The sequence below is a fragment of the Ylistrum balloti genome, unplaced genomic scaffold (assembly GCF_031769215.1).
Source record: "Ylistrum balloti isolate Yb309-2 unplaced genomic scaffold, AGI_CSIRO_Ybal_v1 Utg371130, whole genome shotgun sequence".
NCBI classification, from domain to species: Eukaryota; Metazoa; Mollusca; class Bivalvia; order Pectinida; family Pectinidae; genus Ylistrum; species Ylistrum balloti.
Window position 1 is genome coordinate 353,403 of NW_026782620.1, and position 23,376 is coordinate 376,778.

Genomic DNA, 23,376 nt, shown 5'->3' on the forward strand with positions numbered 1-23,376 from the left:
ACACCCTTCTCATGTACCCATGGTTTATCTGTTTCCTCACAATGGAGACACCCTTCCCATGTACACATGGTTTATCTGTTTCCTCACAATGGAAGCAACTTTCACATGCTCTTATGTTGCCTTTGTTTCTGACCACCAAATTCTTAAAATTTTAAGCTCATAACTACTCTCAAATCACTGTAATTTAAATTTATTCTTTCCTGATGCTAATTTACGAATATTTCTCATTTAATTTTAGCAATGGTAACCACTTAAATTTTGCATGAATAAATTTAGCATGAATCAGGGAAATTTTAACTTTCAATTTAGCTTTCCTCTTAAAATGCACTATGTAGTTTCCAACCGCTGAATTTTCAACTTATGCGAGAACTACCGGTAGTCGAAATTGACAAACTAGTAAAATCACTCCAATTCAAGCAAATTTTGGGATGGTTGCCATGACAACCATAGGTGAAACATCAAATAAATATTATTAGTATTGTATTAGGGAAGTATTCACAACTAGAAATACAGTGATTTTAGATGCTAATTATGGGTTTTAAATTTGATGGGATACAGCGACCACGAAAAGTTGAACTATACAAAGTCCTTTTCACTTGTCTTAATTAATGTCTTACTGGCATTTGGCTTTAAAAGAGGATTCATTTAAGACTGTATTATCCTGCTCAGTAAGATATTAGGATTAAGTATCACAGCTGTACTTTAAACATAAAAATGTAGGTAGAGATATGTGCTTGTGTTTAGTACTTTGATTACTGATTCAAGCTTTAAACATTTCAAAGGAAACACTGGTATGGCAATGAAGCTGTAGTGAAATTAGAAATAAATTCAAGAAAAATAATTTTGGTTTTTAGTTGCATAATCCTTAAGTTTCAGTGTCAGTCTCCTATCTTCTTGACACAAATTTTCAAAAAGGATTTTTCAAACATAAAACAAACACTTAATAATTCAAACAAACCAATTGTGGATATCTATATGATAGATAAATGTTTAGGTGGTTAACAACTTCAGATTGTTAATAGCATTACAATAATGAGGCCGTGGAATTATAACAGTCGTGGTGCAGTTAACACTGATTTTGACACTGTACCCAACTGATATCACGCATTAAAGTGTCTGCCATTAATATGACTTTAAGTGCTAGTGTATTTAACGGTTGACCTTCAGCCTTCCTATATTTTTGCCATGTGGGAGAGACAGATTGATGAACCCTGAAGTCTATTCCATTGTTCCTCTGGACGTGGTTCCCTTCTCAAAGTGTCTCTAAATACTGCGAGGTGCCAACGAAACATTCCTGGTATATTGGGGAACCCTTAGTCGGTAATGCTTCAGATATCGGTGACCTGTTTAAGGTCCTGTTCTCTCGTGAAATCTCTGGTGAAATCTCACAGTTGATACAAGTCTAATTCTGAGGTCGTTACAGTATTCGGTTTCTCTTTCCAGTTGAATTGGTGATTATGTTTTATTGTTAAATCACATGTAAGTGAGAGTTGTTCCACCCTGATCAGATTTCACTGACCCCTATAACACTTTATTGTAGGACTCCTTTTTATATATTTTTTATATATCTTTGTTCTTTCTGTGTGGTAAGTATTTATGGATTTATAATATGTACATACATATATTTTCTCTTTCCTTGATAAAGGTGTTTCTCATCATTTAAAGTAAATCCTCTATTTTGAAATTTAAGCAAATATATTTCACAGTTAGAGATAAAGGAAGTATCAGGACAATATGGCCTCCTTTACAATTAAACCTTTTGTCTTAAAATCTACATCACTTAGAAATATAAATATCAAATCAGTAAAAAGTCCTGAAGGAAAATAAAAAGCTGTTGTAGTATTAGACCACAGCTAAATCGATACACCAATACTTAATAATTTGGTTTTGAGATATTTAACCATAACTTCATACTCTTGACTGAATATATTACTTTCTGACATCAGGGTCTAATGAGTTTACTGTATAGAGACGGCAACAAGTGCTTGACACAAGTGGTCACACTAATCTAACTTATTGTTCAAAACTTTTTACTAAGTTTGTGTGATTACTATTGTACAAGTAACAGCATGGAACAGTAACATCACACAGTTTGTTTTTCACAACCCTGTTTCATGTGATTGTGGCATGCCATCTTTTACTGCTATTGGGTATAAATAGACATAGGGTAGTACATCCCTACATCACCACCAGACTGACCGGAGTGTTAGGGTCAGGGTAGTACATCCCTACATCACCACCAGACTGACCGGAGTGTTAGGGTCAGGGTAGTACATCCCTACATCACCACCAGACTGACCGGAGTGTTAGGGTCAGGGTAGTACATCAGGGTAGTACATCCCTACATTACCACCAGACTGACTGGTGTGTTAGGGTCAGGGTAGTACATCCCTACATCACCACCAGACTGACCGGAGTGTTAGGGTCAGGGTAGTACATCCCTACATCACCACCAGACTGACCAGAGTGTTAGGGTCAGGGTAGTACATCCCTACATCACCACCAGACTGACCGGAGTGTTAGGGACAGGGTAGTACATCCCTGCATCACCACCAGACTGACCGGAGTGTTAGGGTCAGGGTAGTACATCAGGGTAGTACATCCCTACATTACCACCAGACTGACTGGTGTGTTAGGGTCAGGGTAGTACATCCCTACATCACCACCAGACTGACTGGAGTGTTAGGGTCAGGGAAGTACATCAGGGTAGTACATCCCTACATCACCACCAGACTGACCGGAGTGTTAGGGACAGGGTAGTACATCCCTACATCACCACCAGACTGACCGGAGTGTTAGGGACAGGGTAGTACATCCCTACATCACCACCAGACTGACCGAAGTGTTAGGGACAGGGTAGTACATCCCTACATCACCACCAGACTGACCGGAGTGTAGGGTCCCTACATCACCACCAGACTGACCGGAGTGTTAGGGATAGGGTAGTACATCCCTACATCACCACCAGACTGACCGGAGTGTTAGGGACAGGGTAGTACATCCCTACATCACCACCAGACTGACCTGAGTGTTAGGGACAGGGTAGTACATCCCTGCATCACCACCAGACTGACCGGAGTGTTAGGGACAGGGTAGTACACCCCTACATCACCACCAGACTGACTGGAGTGTTAGGGACAGGGTAGTACATCCCTACATCACCACCAGACTGACCGGAGTGTTAGGGTCAGGGAAGTACATCAGGGTAGTACATCCCTACATCACCACCAGACTGACTGGAGTGTTAAGGTCAGGGTAGTACATCCCTACATCACCACCAGACTGACTGGAGTGTTAGGGTCAGGGAAGTACATCAGGGTAGTACATCCCTACATCACCACCAGACTGACTGGAGTGTTAAGGTCAGGGTAGTACATCCCTACATCACCACCAGACTGACTGGAGTGTTAGGGTCAGGGAAGTACATCAGGGTAGTACACCCCTGCATCACCACCAGACTGACCGGAGTGTTAGGGACAGGGTAGTACATCCCTACATCACCACCAGACTGACCGGAGTGTTAGGGTCAGGGTAGTACATCCCTACATCACCACCAGACTGACTGGAGTGTTAGGGTCAGGGAAGTACATCAGGGTAGTACATCCCTACATCACCAGACTGACTGGAGTGTTAGGGACAGGGTAGTACATCCCTACATCACCACCAGACTGACCTGAGTGTTAGGGTCAGGGTAGTACATCCCTACATCACCACCAGACTGACCGGAGTGTTAGGGACAGGGTAGTACATCCCTGCATCACCACCAGACTGACCGGAGTGTTAGGGTCAGGGTAGTACATCAGGGTAGTACATCCCTACATCACCACCAGACTGACTGGAGTGTTAGGGTCAGGGTAGTACATCCCTACATCACCACCAGACTGACTGGAGTGTTAGGGTCAGGGAAGTACATCAGGGTTGTACATCCCTACATCACCACCAGACTGACCGGAGTGTTAGGGACAGGGTAGTACATCCCTACATCACCACCAGACTGACCGGAGTGTTAGGGACAGGGTAGTACATCCCTACATCACCACCAGACTGACCGGAGTGTAGGGTCCCTACATCACCACCAGACTGACCGGAGTGTTAGGGATAGGGTAGTACATCCCTACATCACCACCAGACTGACGGAGTGTTGTACATCCCTACATCACCACCAGACTGACCTGAGTGTTAGGGACAGGGTAGTACATCCCTGCATCACCACCAGACTGACCGGAGTGTTAGGGACAGGGTAGTACACCCCTACATCACCACCAGACTGACTGGAGTGTTAGGGACAGGGTAGTACATCCCTACATCACCACCAGACTGACCGGAGTGTTAGGGTCAGGGAAGTACATCAGGGTAGTACATCCCTACATCACCACCAGACTGACTGGAGTGTTAAGGTCAGGGTAGTACATCCCTACATCACCACCAGACTGACTGGAGTGTTAGGGTCAGGGAAGTACATCAGGGTAGTACACCCCTGCATCACCACCAGACTGACCGGAGTGTTAGGGTCAGGGTAGTACATCCCTATATCGCTATCCAGACTGACCAGAGTGAATCTTCAGTGAATGTTTTGTATGAGAGGTCAATCGTCAGTGAATGTTTTGTATGAGAGGTCAATCTTGAGTGAATGTTTTGTATGGGAGGACAATTTTTAGTCAATGTTTAGTAATTTTTTAGTCTATATTTGGAATGGTTAGCCTTTTTCTATGTTTTGTTTAATGTATATTTTACATGTTGTTGATGTAATTCTTTGTCCTGAAACTATCGCCTGTTCGAAGAAATCTATAGGTATAGGAAAAACCAAGTTGGTCTTCACACTGTGTAAATAATTGTATCAAGTTACGTATAGACTTGATGACTTCCTACAAGCGTTCACTGATTGGGTTTTTATCCGCTGTGGGATACGTGGGTGGACCATCCATGTCCTGTCTCAGAGTCCTCACAGGTGCTCAACTTCTTCCAAAATCTCACTTACAACATACCTATCAGAAACAGTGACTTTCTATTTAAAATTTCATGCTTTCATGATAAAAGGTTATGCCTGGTTTTGTTTTGTATTTGAATAATAACATTCACGTTTAGTATTACTTTGATTTCTGTATGCCTCTAGTTGGGTGTATGATTCACGGGTTTACCATTCCGTGCTATTTTTACCTGATGTAATCTCGCTGTGTTTGCCCATTGTAATCTGGATTGATAGGGCTTATGCTATTGAGTGTAAAGCCCGCTATAGGAATAATGTGTACTCTGTTGTCCAAACCTACTCAAGGAATAATGCTCTTGAGACATTTTGGTCCTAGGTTGATAGTCCAGTGGAGCTGGTCACTGGGATGGTGCCAGATTTCTGACATAACTAGTATTTTGTTCTGATGGTGTTCAAATGCCACTCAGGTACACATAAACGCTGTTAGCCATTGATCTATCAAATTAACAACTTACAAGGACTGAAAGAACATAGTTATATTCATTTATTTAAAAGTATATGATAATGCCAGTTGGTTAGAAGGAACTGAAGGGAACATTTCTATGCCTAATTTCTTTTATCATTTGTGTTTAAAGTATATTTTCATGTTTTGAAAAATCATGTTGGCCAGATTTGAACCATAAAGTTTGAAAGTTTTACTTTCTCAGGTTTGGAAGTTTTAGATTCAAATCCCAATTAGGTTACTAAACATTTTCTTGCTTCAAAATCTGCTTTTACCCTTTAAGTTATGTCTAATTCAAATTTCACATAAATTTGAAGATACATTATACAATATTTTTATGTCAATATCCTTTCACCACCACTAATAAATACAGCTGATGTTTTAATAGTATATCAGAATGAACACGTCATACCCGTAATCAAATCAAAACACAACATTCGGTCATTACCAGTTTTGGTTATAACAAAAAATATCACCATACTGTTTAAATATGTGTTGTTTAAAGTTTTGAGATAAGCCTATATTCACTTGATTTTTGATGCTGTGGAATTATCTTAGAGCATTGCAAATCTTGCACACCAGGATAGAATTACTCCAAGGACATTTTTTCCATTTTGTATGTGTTTTGTATGAGAATTTTCAGTGTATGTTTTGTACAAAAACAGGAACTGATATTTTTTGGGGGTTAATTTATGCAGTGTTACTACTTATAACAGCAGTGAATTCAAATTTATTCTTTAGATATTTTAACTAAATATTGTGATACCTGGCTTTTGGTTGAATTTTAATGGCTTTTAAAGTGTTTCCATATCAGATAAACGAGGAAATTGATTGATCTAATTCAATGTGAACATTCATATAAGAATGTTTACAGTTATATTTTAACTACCATTGAATCATGGTGTTTTTGCATTTTAGATAAAAAATAGGATTCTCTTAACTCCTAATACACTAAATTAGTCTACCAAACAATAACCCAAAAATTTTGGTAAATAAGAATGTGGGAATACTCAGTGTTTGTTTCATCACTTACCCGTGATCGGCTGGAATGTTTAATTCCAGATTCAGAGGTCAAAAGAGAGATTTTCTTTGAAAGACTTTGAACTATTGAAGAGTGCTTGATTCTTGGAATTTTGAGTGCCTCTGACACTGATTGAATTTTAATAATACATTTTATTTCTATTTTATTTCAGCATCCTCATACAACTTTCCATCTAAACTCGACAACGATGTGGGTTTCCCCGCTGATATCAAAGTAGAAGCTAGTGAAGATTGTTTACTTGACGATGACAAAGATGAGAAAATCTGCGTAGTTTGTGGAGAAAAAGCATCTGGGTACTATTTCGGTGCTCTGGTCTGCTTGCCCTGTAAGGTAAGTTGTAAATACATCATACTTTATGGTTTAGAGTTTTATCATGTGTATTTTTGTAATGTGATGCAGTTTGCCTTTTTTCCCATCCTCATTTCCTCGTGTAAGGTTTCCGACATATAGAGTTTATTAGTTTGTGTTTCGGAGGTGTTATGTGATAGTAGTGTTTCCAGGAAATTTCTAGATGTCTATATTTAGTTTACTTTGATGATGAAATGCTCAGATAATGATTTTCAAATTAAAGAAATTCATCAATTAAATTTTTTTTCAGTATTGAATGAATGTTTTGTCATCTGATGTTTGATCCTAGAGCCTGCTGTTGACACTTTGTCTGATGTTTGTTTTATCTACTAGTATATATATGGATATACAGAGTAAATGTTTTGATCTTAGAATATCTCAATAACATAGAAAAGGTATTTTTAAACCTGACTTATATACTGTAAGGGTTTTTTTTTTCAAACTTATCCCATTTCAGAAAATTAAGAAATTAGTCAAGGCTAAGAATTACTGTGATAAAAATAGATGAAGGCAATTCAAAACATTGAATCTATATAGGTTTATATCAAGTATTTATATAGAAACTTAGCTGCTGTGTCATATACATGGCTGGGAATCTAATTAAGGCTTACATAATAAGGCAGAAATATAGAGTACATATCAACTTATTAGTATTTCAGCAGTGTATGAAAGTAGATAAAGCGTTATCATTATTTTCACAAAAATCCATTCAAAGGTAACCAAAAACAAAAACATGAAAAGATCAAAACCAGTTTGAATTTGCTGAGTAAAATCAGCAGGTTGGAGGTATATGTACTAAAATATTGAACAGGTTAAGGAAAAGTAAGAATAAATTGTTAATCATAGAATTTTATCTATAGAGTATCAGCTTTCCTTAAATGTTTGATCACAGAATTTTTCATCCTGGTAATTTCACTGACAATAAGCATTTTACAATCATAGGCATTATAAGCACACTGAATTCTGAGATTCCAAACTGTGTATTTATAAACTGACTGAATTCTGAGATCCCAAACTCTGTATTTATAAACAGACTGAATTCTGAGATCCCAAACTGTGTATTTGTAAGCAGACTGAATTCCAGAAGATCTCAAACATATTCATAACTGACTGAATTCTGAGATCCCAAACTGTGTATTAATAAAAAGACTGAATTCTGAGATCCCAAACTGTAAATTGAGTGAATTCTGAGATCCCAAACTCTGTATTTATAAAAAGACTGAATTCTGAGATCCCAAACTCTGTATTTATAAACAGAAACTGTAAACTGTGTATTTATAAACAGACTGAATTCTGAGATCCCAAACACTGTATTTATAAACAGACTGAATTCTGAGATCCCAAACTGTGTATTAATAAACAGACTGAATTCTGAGATCCCAAACTGTGTATTAATAAACAGACTGAATTCTGAGATCCCAAACACTGTCTTTATAAACAGACTGAATTCTGAGATCCCAAACACTGTCTTTATAAACAGACTGAATTCTGAGATCCCAAACACTGTCTTTATAAACAGACTGAATTCTGAGATCCCAAACTGTGTATTTATAAACAGACTGAATTCTGAGATCCCAAACTCTGTATTTATAAACAGACTGAATTCTGAGATCCCAAACAAACTGTGTATTTATAAACAGACTGAATTCTGAGATCCTAAACACTGTCTTTATAAACAGACTGAATTCTGAGATCCCAAACTCTGTCTTTATAAACAGACTGAATTCTGAGATCCCAAACTGTGAAAACAGACTGAATTCTGAGATCCCAAACTGTGTATTTATAAACAGACTGAATTCTGAGATCCCAAACTGTGTATTTGTAAGCAGACTGAATTCCAGAAGATCTCAAACTGTGTATTTATAAACAGACTGAATTCTGAGATCCTAAACTGTGAAAACAGACTGAATTCTGAGATCCCAAACACTGTATTTATAAACAGACTGAATTCTGAGATCCCAAACACTGTCTTATAAACAAAACTCACACTGTAGAAACAGACTGAATTCTGAGATCCCAAACTCTGTCTTTATAAACAGACTGAATTCTGAGATCCCAAACACTGTCTTTATAAACAGACTGAATTCTGAGATCCCAAACTCTGTATTTATAAACAGACTGAATTCTGAGATCCCAAACTCTGTATTTATAAACAGACTGAATTCTGAGATCCCAAACACTGTCTTTATAAACAGACTGAATTCTGAGATCCCAAACTGTGTATTTATAAACAGACTGAATTCTGAGATCCCAAACACTGTCTTTATAAACAGACTGAATTCTGAGATCCCAAACACTGTCTTTATAAACAGACTGAATTCTGAGATCCCAAACACTGTATTTATAAACAGACTGAATTCTGAGATCCCAAACTCTGTATTTATAAACAGACTGAATTCTAAGACCACAAACTCTTTATTCAAGTTAGAGTCAACTATTTTGTTTGAACACCACATTGTATTTATGATAGATACTAATTGATGTGTTGATATCAGTTTACCATGTGAATGTCACGCTATCCCATGCTTTACTCTTGGACATGCTTTCATGTTACGCCTGTTGTAATGCCAGGAGTATATGATGAAATAACATTTCCGGCACATGTAGTTTACACTATAACATCACAATAGTGACAGTTAAAAAAAAAAACCCAATGGATCCTAGGCCTGTGATAAAAAAAGAATTCAAAAGAGTTTCATGACACAGAAAATGTCACAAATATTTCACTCTGTAATCTCTAAGAGGTGTATGAAGTAGGAAATGAAACATCTTTTAGGCTCTTTTAATCTTATATGAAATAAAAAATTTTTGTGTGTGTGTTATATTTTGATTAAAAGTAACATGATCAATTTTAAAACTATTTGTATTGTGAACAAGTCATTAACATAGATTCCAATCACACAACTGATTAGGCTTATGTCATACTGTACATTTCAATTCTGATATTCATTATCATAATGATGAACAATGATGTTGTTGTTGAAATAATGAAGTTTAATCAGAGAAATGCTGGCTAAGATATTATACCAGGCTCGGGCTAATTATACAGAAGTAATTTGTGGTGACTGAAGGGGTAGAGTAAATAGTTAATATGTGTTATTCAACTGTAACAAAATTATTTAGGGATTGACTGTCTTGTAAATAAAATATTTATAAAGTAGAGCAAAGTTCCAATTCTAGTGACATTCAGTAACTTTTTTTGGAGAAGCAGTAAAAACATGAATTAGGTACTAGATCATTTTTACATTACACCAGAATTAAGTCAGTGATTTCTTACTAGGAAATGGGCTGGAGACATTAAAGAACAATTTATTTTTCAATTTATTGTAAGAAAAATGTAAAAGAAAATCATGATATTGTTTGTTATCTGCTTCGTTCACATAAAGCAATGATGAATTTTGAAGTCAGGGTATCACATTTAAAATAGGTAACAAATTTTCAGAGATTTTCTTCATGTGAGGAGTTACAAGTTCAACTTTCTACCATAAAAACATGTTGACACAGAGATCTAACAGAGAAAACCATTTTACACATGATCTGAAGTGTTTCAGTCTCTGTTTAGTCTATCTATAAGACATGTGCCAGCTAGAATTTGGTTCCAATTTACCTAGCTATCTACAAATTAAAATCTTTTTTCACAGAATTTAATATATCACCAATAAAGTGATCAATCATGGTACAATTTGCTCTGTCAATATAGGCAAATTCACCATGCACACCCAGTCATTATAGGAGACTCTCACAAAAAGTCATTCTCAGATAATGTATCACTAAAGGTAATCCATTACAGGATGTTTTGAATATTACACACTACTCTATTCAGGTCAACGTGAATGACATATACTTGAGTGAATTCTACAGGGTTCTAGAAATCTATAAGATCGTTTATAGTTGTTCCTGATTGTTTAGATTCTGGGTGGCTGAGTAGTAATAACCTTATTTTTCTGAGTAACTTTCGTGTTCTGAGTAGTGTCACCATTATTAGGGACACAGTTTGAGTATGAAATGTTCACTCAAATGGAGGTGTAGGACCAAAACTGAAGAAAATAAATGACCATTTGTTTCTAATTGGACACTGAAGGGAAAATATGGCAAAATTACAGCTTTAGCCATAAACCTCAGTTAAATATTAAAGGTGATTCATTGTTGGAGCTGTTGATAAGATTGGGACTGGGTCTGTATTCAGCAGGTGGGTGGTTTCTTGTACCATTTAAAAACAAAACTGACAACTTTTATTTGATCTATGACAAACGGAGGTAGCTGTTAGATAAGTAGACCTTGGCTTCCCAGGCCTCTGATTATCACAACAGTCTGTGCTAACCTTTTTTGAGAAGGTTCAAACCCATGTGTGGTTCACCTGGAAAAGTTACCTTTATCTGTTAACATATGTCTGTAGGATCCAAATTACAACACCTGTACATACACATCTACAACACCTGTATGTACACACCTACAACACCTGTATATACACACCTACAACACCTGTACATACACATCTACAACACCTGTATGTACACACCTACAACACCTGTACATACCTACAACACCTGTACATACACACCTACAACACCTGTACATATACATCTACTACACCTGTTCATACACATCTACAACACCTGTACATACACACCTACAACTCCTGTACGTACACACCTACAACACCTGTACATACACACCTGTGCAGACACACCTACAAAATCTGTATGTACACACATACATCACTTGTGTGTACACACCCACAACCCCTGTATGTATACACCCACAACACCTGTATGTACACAACTACAACACCTGTGCAGACACACCTACAACACCTGTACTTACACACCAACAACATTTGTACATACACATTTATAACACCTGTACATACACATTTATAACACCTATATGTACACACCTACAACACCTGTACATGTACACTTACAAAACCTGAACAACCACACATACAACACCTGTATGTACATACATACATACTCAGAACACCTGTATATACACACCAACAGCACTTATACAAGAATGATATTGTCATAGACTATCCACATATTTTTGTACAGGTATACAGCCAAAATGAATTTGACTTCCTGTGAGTAACTATGTATGCCATATAGGTATTGGAATCATGTCTGTTCCTCACATTAATTGTGTTATTTAATGCTGCCCAGTGTTTAAACCAAATATTCTCCTAGCAACAGCCCTACCATTTTGTATTTAGGGTGTGACATATGGGACAGCTAGTATATCAAGTTTTGTTCGGTATTAATATCATTTAACTAAAATATTGCTGTGCTGAAGGCATACAGATATGTCAATCAAAATTGATATCAAATTAGATATACTCTAGCTTCCATTGACAGTGGATGACGTAGCTGTGAGATAAGGGGTTAGAGGTTTTGGGATAGTTAGATTGATAACATTGGACAACAGGATGTGATAGACCTGTTTATGATATAACAGATAACAAAACTGTACAGGTTACCACACTCGACTCTCATAGAAGCCAAGATTCAATTACAGATATTGATTGATTTTGAATTCCCTAGCTGTTTCTATATTATTTAGCTTGTGAAGGCCAGTGTCCTAGGACTGGCTTTAATACAGAAAATCAGATGATCGTTGTCAATCATCTGTTATACTACAGGCAATTTTGTAACCTTTCCTGGTGAACTATAGAAATGAACAGTTTTGTATATACCTGAATGGGTGAAATATGAGTTGTTATATATCTCCCCTTTACACAAAGTGTACATTGAAATATACTGCTTACAAAATGTAGTTCAGACCTCAACACATTTTCAAGGCATTCATCTCTTGAAACAAATCAATAATTTTTTTTTCATGATGTTAAGTTCATATCATGGTCACAATTTCCTGTCTGGATGAGTCACAAATTCTTACTTAGATTATAAAGTTCCTGTCAAGACTATTTTTTTTCCCAAAATCAAATTTTATTCAAAATTCATTACACACAGTCAACAGGTGCTTTAACATACATGCATCAACTTTCAAGTTTCAAGGTCAGGTGTTCTTACCATATTGACAAGTTCCTGGTAAAGTCACAGGTTCTTACTGTAGTGTTCCTGTCAAGGTCACAGGTTCTTACCATGGTGTCCCTGTCAAGATCACAGGTTCTTACCATAGTGTTCCTGTAAAGGTCACAGGTTCTTACCATGGTGTCCCTGTCAAGGTCACAGGTTCTTACAATAGAGTTCCTGTCAAGGTCACAGGTTCTTACGGTAGTGTTCCTCTCAAGGTCATAGGTTCTTACTTTGATAATTCATGTGAAGGTCACAGGTTCTTACCATAAGGAAAAATTCATATCAAGGTCACAGGTTCTAACTTTGATAATTCATGAGAAGGTCACAGGTTCTTAACATATTGACAGGTTTCTGTCAAGGTCACAAATATTGACAAAATGTAAGAAGTGGGCTTATTTCACATGATGATCGGTTTTGCAGTTGTCTGTATGATATTATCATAAACAGGGCATTGATGAGTTGTTTACCCCAGCCTGCTTAGAGGTATTATTGCTTTGGCAGGTGTTAAGAAAATGAAAATCTATGTGAATCAATGTTAAACTGGAGGTATGGACTGGACTGCATGTGGTGAGGTGGCTGTTTTGACATGTTTTGCCAATATTAAAGGAAAGGTCTGATATAATTGTTGTATGGCAATGTTGATTTAGTATTGAAAATATGTGTATATTTGTCTACTTCAGTCTTCTCAAGTTTAAAGACTAATATTTTACAATCGATTGACAGTCATTATCCAGAAAAGTATTGAGAAATGCTAACATAGAAAAAAAGACTGCTGTTCTTTGAAAGCTATACTTGACCGAATTCATAATTGTAAAGATTCTATTTCATATATTTTTCTTTGATATTTTTTTTCACAATCATATATGACTGTTTTTGAATTCTGCTGTATTGGAATCACCACAATTTTACATTCAAGCTATTGTCCTATAGGAAAATAGGAATAATCTGTCACCTGTATTGAAATCCCTTATTTATTTTTTAGTGTTAACTGTCGTTTTGTGTTTTAATTCTATTGATGCTTGCTCATCATAGCTGTTTTTGTTGGAGTTTGCTTGTCTCTGAGTTTAAACATGCTGCCTTTAACTTATGACTTTGAACTTTTGTTCTTGAATGAGTGCATGTTTCCTGGACAGAGGTTAAGAGAGATATTGATTTAATTAGATATGTGTGTTGTCAATATTTACATATTTGCCTATTGCTAGATCAAAAGATAAAAAAAATTGAAGTAAAAAGTCAACAAATATCAGTGTATTAAAGTCAGCTGACAACTGGTGCTTTTTCCCATGACTTTCCTACTTGTTACTAGCTTGGTAAACAACAGACCCTGTTTACAAGATCACATTTATGTAGTTAAGGAGTAAATGTGATACAATGTATCGATAAACATGAGGTTTGGTTTCACAACTGATCTTCCATCAGACCTGTCTCAAAACCAGTAATAAATTTCAATTCAATATATATCTTGTACCTCTTCTGTGTCTTATGAATATCCCAACATTGTTTCATCTTAGACCAATATTCTCATTTCCAGCAGATATGGTTGTTACAGTGTTGTGATGGTAATGTGTTGTTTTGTAGGTTGTGTTGAATGTGGCTTTATAGTTGGTGAATTCAGAAAGAATGTCTAATATTTGTACATATTTATCATAAGATGAAGCACAGCAGCATCAATACAAACTTTTTGTAGAGTTCTTTGAACTTGCTTAAAAAGTTATTTGAGACACCTGAAAGAACCTTGGTTAAGGTGTAGGCCAGGAAAGCTTTAGGATGACACTGTTGTTTTGAGTAAGGTGTAGGCCAGGATTGCTTTAGGATGACACTGTCATTTTGAGTAAGGTGTAGGCCAGGATAGCTTTAGGATGACACTGTCGTTTTGAGTAAGGTGTAGGCCAGGATAGCTTTAGGATGACACTGTCGTTTTGAGTAAGGTGTAGGCCAGGATAGCTTTAGGATGACACTGTCGTTTTGAGTAAGGTGTAGGCCAGGATAGCTTTAGGATGACACTGTCGTTTTGAGTAAGGAGTAGGCCAGGATAGATGTAGGATGACACTGTCGTTTTGAGTAAGGAGTAGGCCAGGATAGCTTTAGGATGACACTGTCGTTTTGAGTAAGGTGTAGGCCAGGATAGGTGTAGGATGACACTGTCATTTTGAGTAAGGTGTAGGCCAGGATAAGTGTAGGATGACACTGTCGTTTTGAGTAAGGTGTAGGCCAGGATAGCTTTAGGATGACATTGTCGTTTTGAGTAAGGTGTAGGCCAGGATAGGTGTAGGATGACACTGTCGTTTTGAGTAAGGTGTAGGCCAGGATAAGTGTAGGATGACACTGTCGTTTTGAGTAAGGTGTAGGCCAGGATAGGTGTAGGATGACACTGTCGTTTTGAGTAAGGTGTAGGCCAGGATAGGTGTAGGATGACACTGTCGTTTTGAGTAAGGTGTAGGCCAGGATAGGTGTAGGATGACACTGTTGTTTTGAGTAAGGTGTAGGCCAGGATAGGTGTAGGATGACACTGTTGTTTTGAGTAAGATGTAGGCCAGGATAGGTGTAGGATGACACTGTCGTTTTGAGTAAGGTTTAGGCCAGGATAGATGTAGGATGACACTGTCGTTTTGAGTAAGGTGTAGGCCAGGATAGGTGTAGGATGACACTGTCGTTTTGAGTAAGGTTTAGGCCAGGATAGGTGTAGGATGACACTGTCGTTTTGAGTAAGGTGTAGGCCAGGATAGGTCTAGAATGACACTGTCGTTTTGAGTAAGGTGTAGGCCAGGATATGTCCAGGATGACACTGTCGTTTTGAGTAAGGTGTAGGCCAGGATAGGTGTAGGATGACACTGTCGTTTTGAGTAAGGTGTAGGCCAGGATAGGTCCAGGATGACACTGTCGTTTTGAGTAAGGTATAGGCCAGGATAGGTCCAGGATGACACTGTCGTTTTGAGTAAGGTGTAGGCCAGGATAGGTCTAGGATGACACTGTCGTTTTTCTACCTTGTACTTTTATATATACATTGGTTAGATAAGAATTATTTTCCAATATAACAGATAATCATCATTGATGAAAGAGTTCTAACATGGTGGTTAATGGTGATATAACAGCAGAATTAGGTGATTTGGAATTTGTTTTTTAAAGTTGTTAGTGTCTCCAGGTATAGAAGAGATAATGTCAGCTATAAATCTCTTCCAAATTTACAAAATAAGAACACCTACATTAACACTTTTGTAGGTAAAGGACAAGTTTGTTTGGATACAAGGACATACTTATCTACTTTTCAATCTCAGCTTTATTCAAATGAAATGGATTTCCTGCATATCACTGATCAGTCATTATTCCTACAGATAGAATTACTCTCGGAAGTGACACAAGCATATTTTATGTGAAACGTTATAGTCCTATTGAAATTGTCAGTCATTTTAAATTTGTAATTTAATAATTAGTTTCTAGTGTATTAACGTCAATAGCTGTTTGAGTAAGCTCTATAAACACCCACATACTTCCATGTATATATTTACACAGTGTGAATAAAAACAGAAGGCTCATGTTGTCATGTTAACGCAGACTGTGTATGTCAACTAAAAAATTAAAAATGGCTGAAAAAAGCATGTGTAAACATGCTGGCTATGATGTGTATTGGTGACCGAGCCTTCAGGAATAATGCTGTCACAACTCATAGTCAATACCGTAGCATTGCAGGTTTTGTTCCCATTAAAATAATTCTCATTTGTTTAGATATAATTAACAAGAAGATTTTCAACCATTGCCTGGCTTGGAGGGTTTTTATAACCATAATAATTTGTATGGAGGTGATTTTAACAATTCCCCAGTAGAATTAAAATCACTTAACAGAATTTCATTCAGCTTATTGGCTTTTGTGTTCAATCAGTGAACCAGACATTGAGTTTGCAAATATTTTTATCATATTAAATTGATCAGACGTTTGATCAGGTATAGAACAAACTGTTGGGTTTTTTTTTCAGTTCCAGTTGTTAGGTTTGTACAGGCTATTGGAAATAGGTAAAGCATTAGCACTCTAAAGGCTCATGGAGATCTCTGTGAATGCTTGCAGGCTTCAGGTGTGAGCAACAACAAGGCATAACCACACCAATATATAAACTCTTATCAACAATCAAATTTCAAAGAGAAAACCCAAGAAATAAAGGAGGACGATTCCTGTTGGTCTTGTAGTCACCAAACAGACATCAACCACTAAACTGAAAGGTTCAGGTGTACTTCTAGAACGGCAAACTGTACTTAGGAACTTGCTTCGATTCTGAGCTGCCATTTTTGAGACAGGCTGGTTTCTCTGTAGTACTTATAAGTTGCTGTTTTTAGGCATACACTTTTGAACTGACTGGTTTCTCTGTATTTCTGGAGTGGGTTTTAGGCACACTTCTGGACTGCTTTAGAGTGGTCTGGCTAATCAAACTATAATTCATCAGCTGAATGTAATTCTACAATGTAACTGACTTTGTTTTTATCAAAAATTAAACTGTTCTAGATGTTTAAAGGATTTCTAAATAATAATAAAGATGTGACATCAATATTTTTTCTATCAAAGAAGCATACATAGTGTGACAATGATCTGGATTAAGTGAACCGATTGAAGGTTGTTACTGGGTATAATTACTTTATTGATTAGTGGGTATTGATTGAACATAAACACTGTTACTTGAGGTGAAGGTTGCTGAAAACATAATGATGTCAAGAGAGGTGAAAGACCTCAGATGTGTAGAAAAGTTCAATCCGGTTTCTTTTTAATTGAAGCACTAATAGCTTAATGAACTATGTTGACTCATACCTATATCTAGAGAGGTCTCAGTATGCTACGTCTGCCAGTCTAATGTGCCTGGAGTTTCAACAGATCTACTGCTGTCCTAACATGCAGTAACTAGGAGTTTCCCCACACTGCAGTAAACCTATATCTGTTATAGCTAGGAGTTTCCCCACACTGCAGTAAACCTATATCTATTATAGCTAGGAGTTTCCCCACACTGCAGTAAACCTATATCTGTTATAGCTAGGAGTTTCCCCACACTGCAGTAAACCTATATCTGTTATAGCTAGGAGTTTCCCCACACTGCAGTAAACCTATATCTGTTATAGCTAGGAGTTTCCCCACACTGCAGTAAACCTATATCTGTTATAGCTAGGAGTTTCCCCACACTGCAGTAAACCTATATCTGTTATAGCTAGGAGTTTCCCCACACTGCAGTAAACCTATATCTGTTATAGCTAGGAGTTTCCCCACACTGCAGTAAACCTATATCTGTTATAGCTAGGAGTTTCCCCACACTGCAGTAAACCTATATCTGTTATAGCTAGGAGTTTTCACATGCTACATTTAACCTCATTCTTTTAACATAGGAGCCCCCCCCCATACTACAGCAAGCTTAGATCATGACAGTAAAGCCTTTGACTGGAGACCTGTTACTCATAAGCTAAGAATGTTCCAACACTTGTCTGCTCTAGCTATTGGTATCCCCAGACTGCAGTTCTGGTGTAAATAGTAAACATGTTGTTTATCAAATCTAGGCAATTATATGATCCTTTCTTTTTTTTTTTCTGAATTTGCCCTTGATGGGTTACAATAATACTTAACACCAGTGTTGACACCATGGGGGGAAGGCATTAGGATTGCTATTTATATTCATTATTACAATCTTTCTAAAGCAGATTGATTTATGTGTGGAGAGCCGTGACATTGATCCGTATTGACTGGGATCTACACACAGGTAGATCTCTTACAAATTGTCTAGGTGCAAGTTAGCACCACTGTAATGTTCAGTGTCTGTGATATTCACAGACAGTTCTCTGCATTGCAAGTGTAATTAGGTTTTAAAGTTTGAGTGAAAATGTATAAGTACTATTCTCCTATGTCTGGTAAAAAATGCAAAAGGAGTAGATACTTTGCGGCCAGACTGGGTTTGAACCTGGGACCTTGTGAATTCTAGACAGGTTCTCAACCAACTGAGCTACCTGGTGGCCAACAATTGGCCCAGTTCAGTTTCACTATATTCCTCTCTCCTTTATCTTCACCCTATCCACCCAATCCACATCTGCTACATGTACATATGTGTGTGGGTTTCCATGAGTTCTTCCAATGTTTTTAGACAGCTGTGACTTTTCACATCCATTACATGAATGCACTATTTGTTTTACACTGTCATCACCTGATTAGTATGCAAACACATGATCTGTCTTTTTTAGTACCTGACCAATCTCATCAGTACAATTGTTCACTTCTAATGTGTAGTTGGTATACTTTATGAAGAATGGCCTGTAAATTGTTGGATTTTATATAGCACCACAGGTCCATTTATGTTCACCTTAAGAATTTGGCCTGTAATCATTACAACATAATCATATGTAAACAAGTATTTAGCTATGACTGTTACAACTACAACATTGCCCAGGCTGCGATACAACATAAACCAGAAATGGCTGTGACATTTATATAAGTACATGTCATGCTTTGTTTGAATCAGTAAATTTCAGGTTAGAGAAGTCAACAACATAATACGATTTGTTGCCACCTGATGTAAACTCACCATCATAAATAACTATGAAATAAATTAACTTAATGAAAACAATGTGTAGTTGTCATCAATATATATATACATATATATAATTTCCAGCAAAAGTCAGGGCAAACATCTCTTGTCTGAATGGTATTTGATTCCCTGCTAATAAGCTGCACTTTTGCTTGTTCACAGAGCTTTTACATCCGCTGCACCAAAGAGGGCGAGCCAACCTTTACCTGCCAGTGCAATGGCAACTGTGACATTGCCAAACAGGGCCGCATTCGATGCCAGTACTGTCGCTACCAGCGATGCCTCATGGCTGGGATGTGCCGTAAAGGTGAGTTCAATGCACAGGCACTGTTAATTCTTTCAGTGCTCTGCTTATTTCTTGTGAAAACGAGAAGGTGCTGTTTTGAAGGGTCTTCAAGTAAGGTCTAATTCTTCTTTGGTCCAAGGATATATGTTTAGATTTTGCTTGATTTCCAGTACTACTGAGTAACTAGGATAATACTTTGTGATTGAAATTCTCACTGTTGTGTTATAACAGAAAAACCAGAGACTGTACAGCCTGCTGAGGGCCAGGTGTTATGTAAGGTGTGTGGAGATATTGCCAATGGCATTCACTTTGGTGTGAACACCTGTGAAGGTTGCAAGGTATGTGTCCAGTTCTAAAATATAGATAGCGAGTCTGGTTTATTTTGTTAATTTGAAAATAATGATAGAAGTGATCAGTATATCCCTCTGACTAGAATTTAAGTTTCATCACCTTATCCTCTGATTCTTATCCTTTTAATTAGCCCCTTAAACTCCTGAGAAAATAAATAGTTATTTTGGTCTCTTGTTTAAAAATCAAATCTTTAATAGTAAACAATTTCTTTTTTTTTTCGTAGAAATTCTTCAGACGTGGTTTGGTTGAGAACCAGAGCTATGTATGCAAGGGAGATAAGAAATGTACCATCAATCCACGGAACCGCAACAACTGCCGCTTTTGTCGCTACCAGAAATGTATCACAGTTGGAATGTCCAGAGAAGGTGATTAGTGTGATTTTTATGACTCCTGTTGTCTTGTACTGTATACAAATGTACATGTAGCAGCTCTTGCTTGAAATCTTCCTCCATGTCTGTTTTACAGAATATACATTTCCTACAACGTAAGGTCAGTGACATGGTCTGTGTGATGTACATTGAAGAATTATCAGGACAGTGGTTTGACAGAATTCAGGGTATAATAATATTGCTCTTGAATAATCACATCATCCACTGTCCTATCTGATTGTACAACCGTCTGTGTGTCTTTCCATCAGCTTTTTCAATTGTACAGAGTTTCTTAGAAACTGCAGGGCAGATCCAAATGATACTTTACCCAAATATCGTTGATTTCGTCTAATTGTAGTCTGATTCTGAGTCAGATCTGAAAATATTTGGTTTCCATGACAACTGTTTACTTTACTCAGGCTTTCAAGAACATTACCATTAACTCTTGACCTTTTCCTTGGATTTTATCAAAACTTTGGTTTTAAGTTAAATTAATGTCTTATCATTGCTTACATATCTATAAAAATAACCGGTTTTCATGACAACAAAACTGAGACTTATGACTGGTCTTATCTAAAGGATTGCCTAATTTACCTACAATTTGTCGTTAGGGGATTTGTGGATTGGAGGGTTCAGTGGTTTCACGTCTCAGGAAATCAATTTCATGCTAAAAATTGTCTGGATGAATAGCTTTCCAAGCTCAAAGGTGTCGGGCTGATGTATCTCAAATTTTAAATGATTGTTTCTTAGTGCATTTCAATTCGGGGGACAGGCAGATAATGGGCCTTTTGAAGTGGCCCTCTGTTATTGTCTTTGAACATTTGTATTTGTCCCAGTACAGGTCTCTAAGGATATAAGGGCATGTCCCTGGTGAAGTTTAATCTTAAGAAACCTCATTTTTGAAAAGAAGAATTCAATACTGATATCATTGTTGCAGCCATCAAGATGGGTCGTCCCAAGAAATCCGACAACAGTGACGGCCTTCTGTCCTGTTCTCCTGGAGCTGACCTCTCAGATCTGTCTGAGGAAAGCAACAGCCCTCGCTCTTCCCTGAGTGAAATGTCACCCCATTCCTCCTATGACAGTGGAGCAAGCTCACCCATGTCCCAGCCAGACTCAGACTCTAAGTCTGTGGATGATACATCTTACATTGGTTTCCTGGTGGCAAGCAAAAAGATCAAGACTGAGTCAAGTGACTCCACCTGTGAGCAGACTGAGGCCAAGGGAATGCCTATGCCTACAGATCTGTTATATACCCAACTTACCCCAATGTCTGACCACTGCTCAATGGGCAGTAACACTCTGCGTACCTCTCACTGTAGCCAGGCCAATTCTTGCTGGTCCAGCTCAGCCTCCATCAATAGCTGGCATAGCTCTACCACCTCCTCCACCTCCATTCAGACCTCCAGTGTGACACCTATCACTTCCAATAACATGGGCCAAACCCAGACAGCAGCTCAGCAGCCCACTGCCCTCTCCTTCATGGAGGAAGAAATGGATGAAATTCTGGACTACCTCCAGACCGAGCAGAACATCCAATCTCAGGACAAAGCTCCCTGTCCCACCTCCAGACAGCCCCATCCAAACTTCAACTACTACCCAAGCAACTTCTCTGCACGCTCCCCATGTATAATGGATAGGAGTGGATGTCCAGTGCCACCACAGCACTTGCCTGTGGAGACAAGTACTGACCACAACTCCCCATCATACCATGACCCCTCCTCCACCAGTGTACAATATCCAAACAATCCAAATTTTTCAGAATCCCCAGTCAATTCATCCCAATATCAGATGAACTCTCCTTCCCATAGTCCTATCTATCCTCACTCCCCAGGCAGTGCTAGCCAGTATTGTCCCTCCCCAAGTAACTCCAACCTCTGCCCAGGATCTCCAGGTAGTACTACCCAGTACATGAGTTCCCCAGCCAACTCCCCACACTACAGTGGGCCACAGTTCCACAGCTCCCCAGTCCACTCTGCCCAATATCCTCCCAGCCCCCCCTCTACTTGTATGTACCCTGACTCTCCCCACAGCAGTTGCCAGTATTCCCCTCCCCCACAGGAGCCAGTCCAACACACTGACTGCCAACAGTACCCAGCTATCATCAAGGCAGAGTTTCCCAACACTATGCCAAGACTCCATCCAAACACTACTTACACCAACACTACAGATGGGTTTAGCAGGTAAGTACAATTTTTTGTGAACTGTTAAGTTCATGTAAACTTCTGAATACTCTTGTCTCTCATTTCTGATCTTGGTGTAGAATTCTTGCCTCTGCTATTTATAAAACTATTGGTGTGATTTTTTTGATTGATTTTGATCTGGATGTTATTTTTCTTGATTTAATAGATCACGCTGAGCCTGTTTTGTGAAGGAAAACCAGAGATATGTGAGGTAGCAACGCAGGCGACATCCTGTCACCAAGGGAGACAACTGTGATTGATCTCTCAGAATGCCGACCCCTTACCCAGGCCTACATGGTGCCAGATATACACCTGTAACTTTGACTTTGACAAGTTCCAGACTGTCTGTTGACAGTCAAGATGGAATTGCAATTACTAGTTCATTTAGTTATTCCATTGGTCATATTCATTTCATCATATACATATTTTCTTGTTACAGAAGGTGAAGACTCTAGATAGATATATATATACACGAGATGTTTATTTGACAAACATCAAGGCTTTTTTATGGATGACTAGCTTGGAGTGTGAGTAAAGTTTATAGGACTTGTTATTTTTGACTAAAGAGTCTGCATCTCTTCCATGCTTTTTATGTTATACATGTATTTGCCATTTCTGAGCTTCTCATGACCCGGATCATATTAGTTGATCCAAGTTATTCAACTTTTTATATACATTTTATATATTGTAATTATTGTTTGACATAGAAATGCAGGCCTTTAGATAAAGTGTCAGTCGAGTTTGTGACTTGATTCTTCCATTATTTATGATTTTTTTTCTGAGTCGAGT

General features: G+C 37.8%; 1 protein-coding gene across 1 annotated transcript in view; it reads left to right on the plus strand.

Annotated features, from left to right (window-relative positions):
- LOC132560914 (nuclear hormone receptor family member nhr-7-like) overlaps window positions 1-22,763 on the plus strand; it is a 30,951-nt gene extending 8,188 nt beyond the window's left edge. Inside the window, exons 2-7 of the mRNA XM_060225619.1 lie at window positions 6,623-6,801; window positions 19,562-19,706; window positions 19,917-20,023; window positions 20,260-20,401; window positions 21,342-22,587; window positions 22,754-22,763. Of these exons, the coding sequence (XP_060081602.1) occupies window positions 6,623-6,801; window positions 19,562-19,706; window positions 19,917-20,023; window positions 20,260-20,401; window positions 21,342-22,587; window positions 22,754-22,763 (1,829 nt within the window). The remainder of the gene's footprint in view (window positions 1-6,622; window positions 6,802-19,561; window positions 19,707-19,916; window positions 20,024-20,259; window positions 20,402-21,341; window positions 22,588-22,753) is intronic.
- The last annotated feature ends 613 nt before the right edge of the window (window positions 22,764-23,376 follow it).